At 47.9% G+C, this 13051-nt stretch overlaps 1 protein-coding gene across 11 annotated transcripts in view; it reads right to left on the reverse strand.

Annotated features, from left to right (window-relative positions):
- The window catches only part of asxl2 (ASXL transcriptional regulator 2), a 319202-nt gene that overhangs the window by 175171 nt on the left and 130980 nt on the right, over positions 1–13051 (reverse strand). The window contains exon 1 of one of the 11 annotated variants that reach the window (XM_041187678.1): positions 267–308. The exons of the other annotated variants lie outside the window; for them this stretch is intronic. Coding sequence (XP_041043612.1) covers positions 267–293 — 27 coding nt within the window. The 5' untranslated portion in view covers positions 294–308. Of the gene's footprint in view, positions 1–266; positions 309–13051 lie in introns of those variants that run through there. 11 annotated transcript variants of the gene reach the window in all.

Here is a 13051-nt window from a genome sequence, read left to right on the forward strand (position 1 = left end):
AGTGAGCAGGTTTGTAAGTAATGCCAAGAACAGATCTGTGTGCGGCACAGAGAAACCTGATGTCTTTTCCTGAGAAGTGGAAAGAATGTTGCTCAGCCAAAACTTCTTTCCTGGGATGTTTCCTATTTAAATTCAATTATTTCTTTGGCTTTTTTTGATGCATTGGAACTCAAGATCTTTTTAAACTTGAAAGGATCAAGCTTGAACATTCCTGTGGTAGGATAGTTTCCCACGAACAAAGCAATCATGCTGAAATATGCACTGACCTCACATTTCTGAAAGCTATTCAGCATTGAAAAGATAATGAAATGTATATTGGCTATCAGTCAACGGCAACGATTCATGATACTGAACATAAATCCTGAAGTAAGGGCCAGCATCGATTGGGGACCGACTGCAAGTTGTCTGTGATAAGCCTTAAGCGGCCAATGCTGAAAGCTAAAAGGAAAAGTTATATTGGTAGTGATTTTTTAAACTAAAATATATGTCAAATTATAGGAGTGCAATGAAAAAAAAACAAACTTATTCAGATAGAATTAGCAAAATAAAAGGCAAGCTTTTAAAGGTAAAATTCCAGTCTGCAGCCGACAGTAGATGACGAAGGATCATGGTTCAAAGAGAGAGGCCTCATGTATTTCAGTGGAGTTGGATCACTTGATCAGGAAATTGCTTAAAAGACAGCAAGTCCCCAAACACCCGACTTCTTGAAGGCCAACAAATCATAATTGTACATGATGGTTGAACAAACAAAGATGATCCTTTCTTATATCAATTGCAAAACTTCCACGTGAAAGGATATACTGTCATATTTTACCCTTCTTGGTGCAGGCATCTAAAATTACATAACTGACTTGAAATACTACAATTATTTTTTTCAGATGTCATGTATGTACTTGCTCTCTGGGGATAAGAGGATAATGCGAAAGACTGCGGGGAGGACAACTACAATGCAGGCCAAGGCTCTGTGGCTCAGAAAGTTGCCCAGAGGCAGCAGCTGTTGGAACAGAATAGAAATGTGTTAGTAATAGGGGACTTTATAATTTGGGGGATAGATAGCATCCTCTGCAGTCAAGAATGAAAGTCCCAGAGGGCGTGTTGCCTGCTTAGTGCCAGGGTAAGGGACATCTCACAGCGACTGGAGAGGAGCTTGGAAAAGGATGAAGTAAATCCACTTGTCGTGGTTCATGTTGGAACAAACAACATTGGAAGAAATGGAGGAGGTTCTGCTGAAAGACTGTCAGGAGTTAAGCTCTAAATTAAAAAGCAAGATCTCCAGGATAATAATCGCTGAATTATTGCCCAATCAGGAGAATTAACATGTGGCTAAGTTACTGGTGTGGGAAAGAAGGACTCCTGTTAATGGGGCCCTGGTACCAATTCTGGGATAGGAAGGAGCCACAGCAATGGGGTGGGCTCCACCTGATTGAGATGGAACATGCGTCCTAGCAGAAAGGGTAAATAGGGAGGTGGCAAAGGCTTAAAATTAGGAAGACGGGGGAGAGATCTACAAGAAACATAAGCAGGCTAAATGTATACTAAACAGGGAAGGGGAGCATGGGAAAGATTAAAGTAAGGATGACAAGGGAATAAATAGAATTAGAGAACAGGAGTTTAAAAGATGGTTCAACATAAAGTGAAGGGAGCTTGGAAACAATCATCTGTTGAAAACCAAACATAGTCATTTTACTGAGAAATGGCCACAGAAAAATCAGGACTAGAATTAAACACCGTAGAGCATAACATAACATATTTAGGGCAGAATTTTACATTCGGCATCCAGACACGCGCCCAACACACCCGAGCGGAATATGATGCAGGATGACATCGGGTATGTGTCCCAACGTCATCGTGCACTCACGCGATATTTCATTCGACGGGCACGCGCTGGAGTCGGCTGCGCGCCTGTCTATAATTAAAAGGCCATTAACAAGCTAATTAAAATCAAATTAACACTGCTCGTTCAACCTTATGGTTGGCAGGCAGGCGAAAAGGCCAAGCGGCCTTTACAATTTTTTTGAAACCTCATCCACGAGCGGGACGAGGTTTCCTCAAGCAAGTAAACATTAACTAAAAACTTTATTTTTGAATTAAAAACATGTCCCAGCTCATGTGACAGAGTCATATGAGGGGACGTGTTTTTTTTTTAAATTTTTACCGTCTTTATTTTTTTTAAAAAGCGCTTCCATCTCCCCGAGGCAGCTCTGTGCCTCAGGGAGATCGTAGCGCTCTTTTGCGCGCATGCACGAACTGCGCAGCAGGCCCAGCTCTCCCTCCTCCCGCACAGGCAGCGCTCCATGCGGAGCCGGCGTTAATTGCCCGGCCCACGCGAAATCGCGGAGCGGAGCCGATCGCGGTCGGCTTCCCAACTACCCCCGCCCATTCCCACCGAGCCTGCCCAACGAGGGAAATATTCTGACCTTAGAAAAGATAGGGGGGGGCCGGGGAGGCGGAATAACTGTGCTTATTAAAGATAACAAAATGGCAGTAGAAAAAAGGGATACAGCTGGCAGCAAGATAAAAACGGAATCCTAAGGGACAGAGATAAAAGATAATGGGTGGAATTTGCTGTTCTCGCCAGCAGTGGGAATCGCGGTGGGTGGGTGGGTGCACTTAATTTTGCAGGAGGCAAAAATCTGTTTCCCACCAGCGGGATAAACTGCGAATTTTGTTTTCTCGACCTTCTAGGTGGGTTAAAGGCTGACCAAGCTTCCTGATGAACGATGTCAGGAACCCCATTTGCATTCATTAGCATCTCCTACAAGCTCAGTAAAAGGCCACCTCACCCTTTGAATTAAGCTCCTCGTCAGCGAGAATTTACAACATTCAGTTGGGTGACTGTATATAAGTGGTGTGCACCTCTTCGAGCTTCACCTCTTCCATGACTTTGAGATCCGTAGCAGTTGTTTTCTCCTTCTTGGGGACCACACATAGCTTCACTTAAGTGCCGCTAGCAAACGCTGCACCAAGGCTGGACAACGCAGGCAAGCTAAGCGAAGATGTGGGGGTTGGGGGGGAGTAAGGTGGAGCAAAGGCTGAACAGAGGAAGCAGGCTTATGGGGGAAGGGTGGGGAGAGCGTCCAGGGAATTGGGCGGGGGGGGGGGGGGGTATGTCTGGGGAAGGGGTGGAAGAGTGTCCAGGGAAGATGTCTGGGTAAGGGATGGGGTGGGGAAGAGTGTCCAAGGAAGATGGGGGCAATGTCCAAGTAAGGGGTTGGGGGAATGTCCGAGTAAGGGGTGGGGGGAATGTCCAAGGAAGGGTGGGGGGCAATGTCTGGGGAACAGGGGAAGAAGAGTGTCCAGTGAAGGAGGAGTGGGAAGAATGACCGTGGAAGGAGAAGGAATGTTCCAGAGAGTGGGGTTGATGGTGTCGTCAGTGAGGTCCTGGGGGAGGATGCTGGTGATAGAGGGAAACAGTGACAGGCAGAGTGGGGAGTGGGGTGTGGTAGGGTGGCAGTCCAGGGTGAGAATCTGGTAGGTAAAGGTCCCATCAGGTTGGTCATGGAGGGACACAAGACAGGTGGCTCAGAATACTGGAGGGGGCAGGGTCTGGGTGGGCATGGGGATGGTAAGGGTTGTCGGCTCCGAGGAGAGGAAAGGCATATGGAGATGGATCTTGATAGGGTCCAGGGTAATACAGGAAAGCTCAAGGGTGACAGAGGGGAGAGGAATGGTGATATTGGGTGGGTCTATGGTGATGGGGAGAAATTGGTGGGTGACAGGGTGAGGGTAGAGATGGCAGAGCTTGAAAGGTGATGCGCACCATTTTTCCAAACTGATCTTGACCAAGCAGTTAGTCAGGCAGGGAGATCCCTCGAGGTGCGGGGGGGTTTCGGGTGGGTGGAGTTGAAGGTCAGCACAAGGGCCACCCTAATAATTATGGGATATGGGCGTCGCTGGCGAGGCCAGCATTTATTGCCCATCCCACCTAGGTAATAGCGACCATTATGTAACATGCTTTAACATAACGATAGAGAAGAACATAAGTATGGCAAAAAAAACAGATTAATAGATTGGAGAAAAGCAGATTTTGAGGGGCTAAATATGGAACTTGGGAAAATAAAATGGGCAACAATATTGGCAAAGAAACAATGTAGAACAAGAATGGGAATCATTTAAAATGGTGTTCAACAGAGTGCAGGGAAAATATATTCCACTGAAGGGAAAGGACAAGCTAAACACGAGTGAGACTCTGTGGATGAATAAGGACATAAGGGAACGACTGAGGTGCACGATAAGGGGAAATACAAAAAGTTTAGGAGAAAAGTAAAGAAAAACAGTGAGGAAGGCAAATAGAACTATGAAATGAAATTATCAAGGAACATGAAACAAAATAGTAAAACATTTTGCAGTCACATTAATAAAAAAGGAAGGCTGTGATGGGTGTAGACCATTAAAGGATAGACAGAATGATATAATAGGTATTGACAGAGAGATACCAGAAACATGGGGCAGAGTTTTCCCGCTGTTGTGCAGGGGCTGGCCCCACATGTCCGCGCAGTGACGTTGGGTGAGTGTCCCGACATCACCATGCACCATCACGATATTTCGCTGCACGATGGTGTCCTACGCGCGCCTGCCATTAATTAACGGGCCACTTAAGGCCCTCGAGTGTTCAATCGATGACGATTTTTTGGCGCCCGTGCAATCTTCGGGTCGACACACGGGCACAACAGGCAGGCGGGTAGGACACGTTTGTATAAACCTCATCCACGGGCGGGATAAGAGGGCTCACTGGGGTCGTGAATGTGCACAGTCAAGTATTTATTATTGAAAGTTTTTCAAACTTGCCTGTGTGATCTGCAGTACTTCAAAACACATACCAGCTGCTTTTCCTGGACTAAAAACAAAAAAACTGCGGATGCTGGAAATCCAAAACAAAAACAGAATTACCTGGAAAAACTCAGCAGGTCTGGCAGCATCGGCGGAGAAGAAAAGAGTTGATGTTTCGAGTCCTCATGACCCTTCGACAGAACTGAGCTTTTCCTGGACTCTTAACCTTCAGGTCAGCACTCTGCAGTGAAGAATCTTTTCTGGGTCTGCAAGTTTCAGGAAGCCTTCCCTTAGCCTGGGAATGGGAGCTGAGCTGTCCATTGGAGGCAGCTCCTCCGAGGGGGAAGGGAGGGCTAGAAGGGGGAGGAGGCCAGGAGTGCACATTCAGCCTCCAGGGAAGCCACCTTTGGGAGTACAAGTGCAGGCACAAGGGGCACAGGGCCAACAGGAAGTCCAAGGCGGAAGGGGCTGCAGAAGACGTCACTATCCTGCTGCCAGGGTTTACAGGCAGCAAGCAGCGACTTCAATATGTCTGAGGTGCAGTGCCGAAGGAGGCTCTGTCTCTCATGGGAGACAGTCAACTATATCTGTCAGATAATTGGGTCTGAGATCTCCACTAACTGTGTGGGTGGACACCCCATGCCAGTGGCTCTGAAGGTCACAGCTGCCCTCAGCCTCTATGCCTCTGGCTCCTTCCAGGGCTTGGTGGGTGACCTTTATGGTGTCTCCCAATCAGCTGTCCACACTTGTGTCAAACAGCTTACAGATGCTCTGTTCAGGTTTGCATTGACCTTCATCCACTCCCGTTGGGACCAGGCAAGCCAGACACAGTGAGCCAGAGGCTTCACAGCCATTGCTGGCTTCCCCCGTGTCCAGGGTGCTATAGATTGTACACATGTGGCCATCAAGGCACTAGCAGGTGAGCCCGGTGCCTTCATGAACTGGAAGGGATTCCACTCCATGGACATGCAGATAGTGTGTAACCACAGGATGCTGATTCTACAAGTCTGTGCAAGGTACCCAGGCAGCTCCCACAACACCTACATCCTCAGACACTCCCAGGTGCCGAGGCTCTTCAGTGCTCCAGCCCGGCTGGATGGATGGCTGCTGGGTGACAAGGTCTATCCCCTCAGAAGGTGGCTCATGACGCCTCTCCGCCATCCAAGAACAGAAGCTGAGCAGCGGTACAATAGGAGCCACGGCTCCACAAGGGCTGTGGTGGAGAGAGCCATCGGTCTTCTCAAGATGCGCATCCGATGCCTGGACCATTCAAGGGGCGCACTCCAGTACCCCCCAGATCATGTCTTTGTGATAGTGGTTGCACGCTGCACTCTCCACAATCTTGCACTGGAAAGCGGGGACGCAGTGGACGATGAAGACATCACTGCAGTGTCTGCAGCTGCACACAATGAATCCAGCAGTGAATCCAAGGACGAGCACAGGGAAATGCTGAGGGGGTAGACACTGACCCGGGACTACTCCAGGGAGGCAGGGACAACCGGGAGGCTTTAATCCAATGAACCTTCAGCTAGCACAACACAGATGGACCTCCCAGGACAAGCCTGGGCTATCGGCTCAACACTCGACGCCTAAGTGAAAAATCTGCCAGGTTAGCAACAGTAGTAAAGGTACTTGTTAATAAAGCTGAATGTCCAACAAAGCACTCATTACAGTTTTGGAAACCATACACATGCAGAAGAAAAGAGGCACCACCAGCCATGGTGACATATCTGAATTTAATGTGTCAAACAAAGCAGCTTATTACAAAAAAAAAGACAATAGTTTACAAATCAAATAAAATCATAAGGACCTCATCTCGGGCCAACACAAAAGCACCAGTGATAAACCTGTGGTGTACCTAAGGTGCCTTATGTTTACGCTTTCGGGTGCTACGTCTTAGTGCTGATCCATCGCTCGGAGTGGCACCTGAGACAGCCTGCTGACTCTGCTGTCCCGTTGGCGTCGATGACCTTGGCGGTCGTCCTCTGGCCCATGGAGCCAGCTAAGGTCATTGCCGATGTGAGGGCTTGCTGGTCACAGCGCATCCCCAGGAAGCCCTGATGGGTCTCCTGGAGGAGGCTCTCCATGGAGGATGCATGGCGCTCGGACATGTGGCTCATTGCTTCAGTGAGAATCCGTGTAGATTCCTCCACCACGGAGACCAAGCCAAGCATAGCCTCATGTATCTCCACCAGATGCTCCCACACACCTGGCCACATTTCCTGCACCTGCTGCATCACGGACGACTCCAGAGGCACATCATCAGGCGCTGACTGAGCATGTGCCTAGTCCCCTGCAGTCCTCTGACTGCTAGCACCATGGGCACTCTCTGTCTCTGCCAGCTTCTCCAGCGACTGTGAAGTGGTCTCACCGCTGTGCCCCAGGACACTAACCGATGTTCTAATTCCCACTGAGATGCTAGTATCTGTGCTGGTGCCTGCCTGGCAGAGATGGTGTGATGCTGGTGAGACTTCAGGGCCCTCAGGTGTAAGAGGGGGCCTCTGCTGCTCCTCCTCCCGGCCCTGCTCTGCTGACGCTGAAAGGAAGAACAAGGACATTGGATCACTTAGCATGGAGACAATGTCAAAGTCCATCCCTGTCCCCCGGATCATTATGCGCTCATCCTTCCATAACCAATGGTGAAGCCATGTTGCAAAATTAAATCATTTAACATTCAACAGTGCTATGGCTTTTGGGAGGACAATGCTGACCTCACTGTTGGGCATAAATACCTGGCCGTGGCACCCAGCCTCACTGACACCAGTGGGCCTCGGCGCATGGTGCCTCTCCAGATCCAGGGCCTCCTGCTCGAAGCGGCTTAGAATGGAGATCTGCGCCTGGCCGCTGCAAGTTCTCTGCTGCATTATGTGCATTCTTCCCCTGAAAATGAGAGAAGAGCATTGATTTGTGCAAATTGCACCTGGACTCTGTTCACGCACAACCCACCCCAGCCAGAGTGGGACATTTCAGTGCTCCAGAGCCTCCTCACCCCACTGCTGCTGATCACTCACACAAAGATGCTGGGCCTGTCCCCCACACCCCACTCCCCCCCTTGTACACATGCTGCCTACATCAACATTCGGCACCACACGTTATGTCCTTCCATAGCAAGGATGTGGAGCACAAAGTGCAGCAGATGGTTCATTGCCAAGTCACCTTGAAGTTCCCCTCCCAACATGTCATCACCCTGACTAGGACATGTCCTGGAGTTCAAACACAGCGCCTGGGTGTAGCTCCTCCAGGTTGTCCCCACACCAGTCATGTAGGACTCAGTGTAACACATGCTGCGGGAGCAAAACACTTCTCCTCATCACCCTCTCAGGCTGACCTCAGCATGGGCAGTATCTGCTGGCCCACCCAGCAAAGGACACGTCGTCAATGATTCAATGCAGTCACTACACTAGGACTTGGGGGAGCAGGGGGTAAGCCGATCTGCTGGGTTAAATGCCCAATGCCAACATGGTACTCACCCTGCCAGAGTGCAACAAGTCACTGAAGCGCTTGCGACACTGGATCCAGGTGCGCCGCACCACATCACGGGAGCTCACCACCTCTGCCACCTCCTCCCAGGCACGTTTCGTCATGTGGCAGGGCCTCCTCCTCCCATCCTAGGGGACCAATACCTCCTGCCGTGCTGTCATCTCCTCGAGGAGAGCAGCAAGGCATTCATCTGAAAAATGAAGGGCATCCTCCGGCCTGGCCTGGCCTGTCCTGCTGCCCTATCCTCTGGCTTGGCCTGTCCCACTGGCCTATCCTCCAGGCTGGCCTGCTCGCCAGAAGCCCTCTGCTGCAGCCTTGTACTCGCCATTATGAGCAGCCTTGTAAAAGCTGCCTGGCCTTCATTTAAACAGACTGCCAGGTCGCCATTGGATCAGGCGGCCTGTCCACGCCCACTCCCGCTATTCTTGGGAGTTGAGAAATACGCTGGGCGGGACTGAATTGGCCCGCCTGTTAAAATGGCGGCATGGACCCGAATGTGGGCAGGGGTCGGGTCCGCGCCCGCCCATGCCCGTTCCACCCCCCTGCCAACCGGAAAATTCAGGCCATGAAGTAATTATTTTGCTTCGGCATTTACCAGGAAGATAGAATAAGTAGACACGGCATGGAATGCTGAGAAGTGCAATGAGATAAGTGCATTTAAAATTAAAAAGGGGGATATATTGAATAAACTAATCAAACTCAAAGAGGATAAGGCCCCTGGTTCGAATGGATTGCATCCACATATTTCAAAAGAATCAAGGAAAGAGACAGCAAAGACATTACTATACATATTTAATCATTTACTGGAAATAGGGGAGGTGCCAGAGGACTGGCAGATAGCTAACACCATTCCTATATTTAAGAAGGGAGGCAGAACATGGCCAGGGAATTATAGACCAGTCAGCTTACCATTGGTGATAGGAAAAATAACGGAATCCTCACTAAAGGAGAAAACAGAAGAACATAGGAACATAGGATTTAGGGGCAGAATTAAGCTATTTGGCCCCTTGAGCCTGCTCCATAAAATACAATAACGAATAGCCAGCACGGATTTCAAAAGGGTAAATCTTGCTCGATGAACATTACTAAATTTTTGGAGGAGGTAACAGGGAGGTTAGGCTATAGTAATGGGGTACATATAATTTATCTGGATTTTCAAAAGGCCTTCCATAAGATGCCCCACAATAGACTAGTGAATAAGGTCACAGAACGTGGAGTCAGGGGCAGGTGGCAGAATGGATTGCCGGTTGGCTTCAAGACAGAAAGCAGAGAGTGGGAGTAAAGGATAGTTTTTCAGAATGACAGAAGGTGGGAAGTGATGTTTGACAAGGATAAGTGCTGGGACCATTGCAGTTCACAATTTACATTAACAATTTGGACTTTGGAATCAAAAACACAATTTCTAAATTAGCAGATTACCTCAAATTGAGGAGTGGGATAATTAATACTGAGGAGGACAAGAAATTACAAGAGGATATTAATAAACTTACAGAATGGGCAAATAATTGGCAAACAAAGTTCAACACAAGTAAATGTAGGATAGTACATTTTGGTAGCAAAAATAGGGAGGTCACTTATTATTTGGAAAGTAAAAAAGGATCTCAGAGTGCAAATAAACCAGCCATTACAAGTTACACCACAGGTTAGTAAGGCCATTTAAAAAAAGCAAACTGAGCACTAAATTTTATTTCTAGAGGGCAAGAACTGAAAAATAAGGAAGTTACGGTAAACCGGTATCAAGCCTTTTTTGGACCACACTGTGTACAGTTCTGGTCAGCATATAATAAAAAGTGTATAGAGACACTGGGGAGGGTGCAGAGAAGACTTACGCAGATGGTACCAGAAATGGGTGAGTCTCAAAAAAGGACCGACAGGCTGGGTCTCCTTTCTCTTGAGAAAAGCAGATTGAGTGGTGATCTAATTGAGGTTTTTAATCAGAAAATCCACAGGTCTGGCAGCATCCGTGGAGAGAGAAACAGAGTTAACATTTTGAGTTCGTATGACTCTTCTTCAGAGCTGAAGAGAGGCAGAAATGTGATGAATTTTATACTGTGAAAGAGTTGGAGCAAAATAGAAGGTCAGGGATAGGTGGGAGCTCAGGAGAGATTTGACAAAGATGTCATGGACACAAGACAAAGGGAGAGGTAATGATAGTGTTAAAGACAAAGGAAGGTGCTAATTGTGGCCTAAAGGTGAGATAGCAGAACCTGTTAATAGCAGAACAAGGGTCAGTGCTCTCTGAAAGCAAAACATATGAACAAGTTACAGACTGGCCCTGTGTGGGGAGGGGGTTGGAAGAGGAAAAAAAGCAAAAAAAATGTTTTAAATGATCAAAGTGGAGGACAGAGCTCACGGTCTGAAGTTGTTGAACTCAATGTTAAGTCCGGAAGGCTGTAAAGTGCCTAATTGGAAGATGAAATGCTGTTCCTCCAGTATGCATTGGGCTTCACTGGAACATTGCAGCAGGCCAAGGATGGAAATGTGGGCATGAGAGCAAGATGGGAACTGAAATGGCAAGCAACAAGGGTCATGCTTGCAGACTGAGTGAAGGGTGGCTCGTTCAGTCGGCAAGCATGACCTCCTCCTTCCTGTCGCTTGCCATTTCAATTCACCTTCTTGCTCTCATGCCCACGTTTCCATTCTTGGCCCGCTGCAATGTTCCAGTGAAGCTCAACGCAAACTGGAGGAACAGCACCTCAATTCCCCCTAATTAGGCACTTTCCAGCCTTCATGACCTAACATTGAGTCCAACAACTTCAGACCATGAACTCTGTCCTCCATTTTGATCATTTAAAAAAAAATCCCTTTCCTCCCCCAATCCCCTCCCCGCATTGGGCCAGTCTGTAACTTGTTTGTATGTTTTGCTTTCAAACAGCACTGGCCCTTGTTCTGCTATTAACACGTTCTGCTATCTCACCTTTAGGTCACTATTAGCACCTTCCTTAGTCTTTAACACTACCACTAACACTCCCTTTGTCGTGTCTATGACATCTTTGTCAAATCTCTCCTGAGCTCCCACCTATCCCTGACCTATTTTGCTCCAGTTCTTGCACAGGATAAAATCCATCATGCTTCAGCTCTGAAGAAAGGTCATACAAACTTGCAACATTAACTCTGTTTCTCTCACCAAAGATGCTGCCAGACCTGCGGAGTTTTGCCAGAATTTTCTGGTTTTATTTCGCATTTCCAGCATCTGCAATATTGTGTACTTTCATTCTTCTCTTTCAGGTGCACTCAATCTACTGTTCTGATTTCCAGAATTTTAGGCCTAGATTTTTCAGGAGTTCCTGGCTCCATGCGCCCAACCTTTAAAAGCGGATTGTCAGGCTGGATTGGAAGTTGGGCTGGGCAACCCCAGGAGAGGCTAGGAGGATGCCAGGTGCCGAGGCTGGCTAGGTGGAAGGCTTGCCTTGGGTCTCCACTACTATGTCCCCTCCATGCAAACTCCCCATGCCCCATCTGTGTCAACATGCCACCACATGCCCTCCACCCGCCCCTTACTGCCCTCGTGTCCCCCCCCTTCCAATCCCTATGCAGCCTTATACCCTCCACACCAACCTATGCCTCTCCACCCAACCCCATGTTCCTTTATAGCCCCTACGCCAGCCTATGGCCCTCCACTCAACCCCATCATCAACCCATATGAATTAGCAGCACAAGTAGACCATTCGACCCCTTTGGCTTGCTCCGCAATTCAATAAAATCGTGGCTGATCTTATTGGGGCCTCCACTCCACTTTCCATCCTATCGTCTATACCTTTGACCTCCTCGTCAATCAATCTATCTAACTCAGCTTTAAAAATATTCAATGCCTCCACTGTGCTCTGGGGAAGAGAGTTCCAAAGACTCACGACCCTCTGAGAAAAAAATTCTCCTCAGCTCTGTCTTAAATGGGAGATCCCTTACTTGTAAACTGTGTCCTCTAGTTCTAGTCTTTCCCACGAGGGGTAACATCCTCCCACCCCATGGCTCTTTAGAGCCCCTATGCCAAGCTCTGCCCCTCCAGCTACTCCCATGGGCCTTTTTAGTGCCTATGTCAACCTATGCCCCTGTACCCAACCCCTATGCCCTTTCTCGCCCCTATGCCAACTTCGAGCCAACTCATGCTAACCCATGCTCCCACCCACCACCATTTACTCTTACACCTACCATATCAACTCACATGGTATGGGGCAGACCTCAACGCCCATGTAGAGATGAGCAAAAATAAAGTTCTATAAGTTCACTAATGTCCTTTAGGGAAGGAAATCTGCTGTCCTTCCCTGGTCTGGCCTACATGTGACTCCAGATCCACAGCAATTTGCTTGGCTCTTATATGCCCTTTGAACAAGGGCAATTAAGGATGGGCAATAAATGCTGGCCTAGCCAGTGACGCCCATATCCCATGAATGAATTTAAAAAAAAGATAAAGTTCTAAGTGTCCATTTCAGACTTCACTATATTCTTAAAGCATTCTCATTCATAAAAATAATCCCATTTACTACATTTACATTCCTTCAACTAAATAAGGCTTTTAACAACAGGCATTTCATTCAAGTGCACAATCCCTCTTCCCAACAATCATTAGAATTCACAGTCCCACATCAAAGAGTCTATAAGCACTTAAAACTGTCAATCAAACTGTGAAATGGCAGGCACCCTACAGTGATATTGGATCGTAGTGAAATCAGTTATGCAGAATTATTCCAATAATGGAAACCCTCAGGCTTATGTCAACAGACAGAGTGAAATAGCAAGCAATCATTTTTTTTATCTCATCTCAATGAATTTCGGGCTCGGCACGATGCTGAACTCTTCTTCT

Source organism: Carcharodon carcharias, chromosome 5, assembly GCF_017639515.1.
Source record: "Carcharodon carcharias isolate sCarCar2 chromosome 5, sCarCar2.pri, whole genome shotgun sequence".
NCBI classification, from domain to species: Eukaryota; Metazoa; Chordata; class Chondrichthyes; order Lamniformes; family Lamnidae; genus Carcharodon; species Carcharodon carcharias.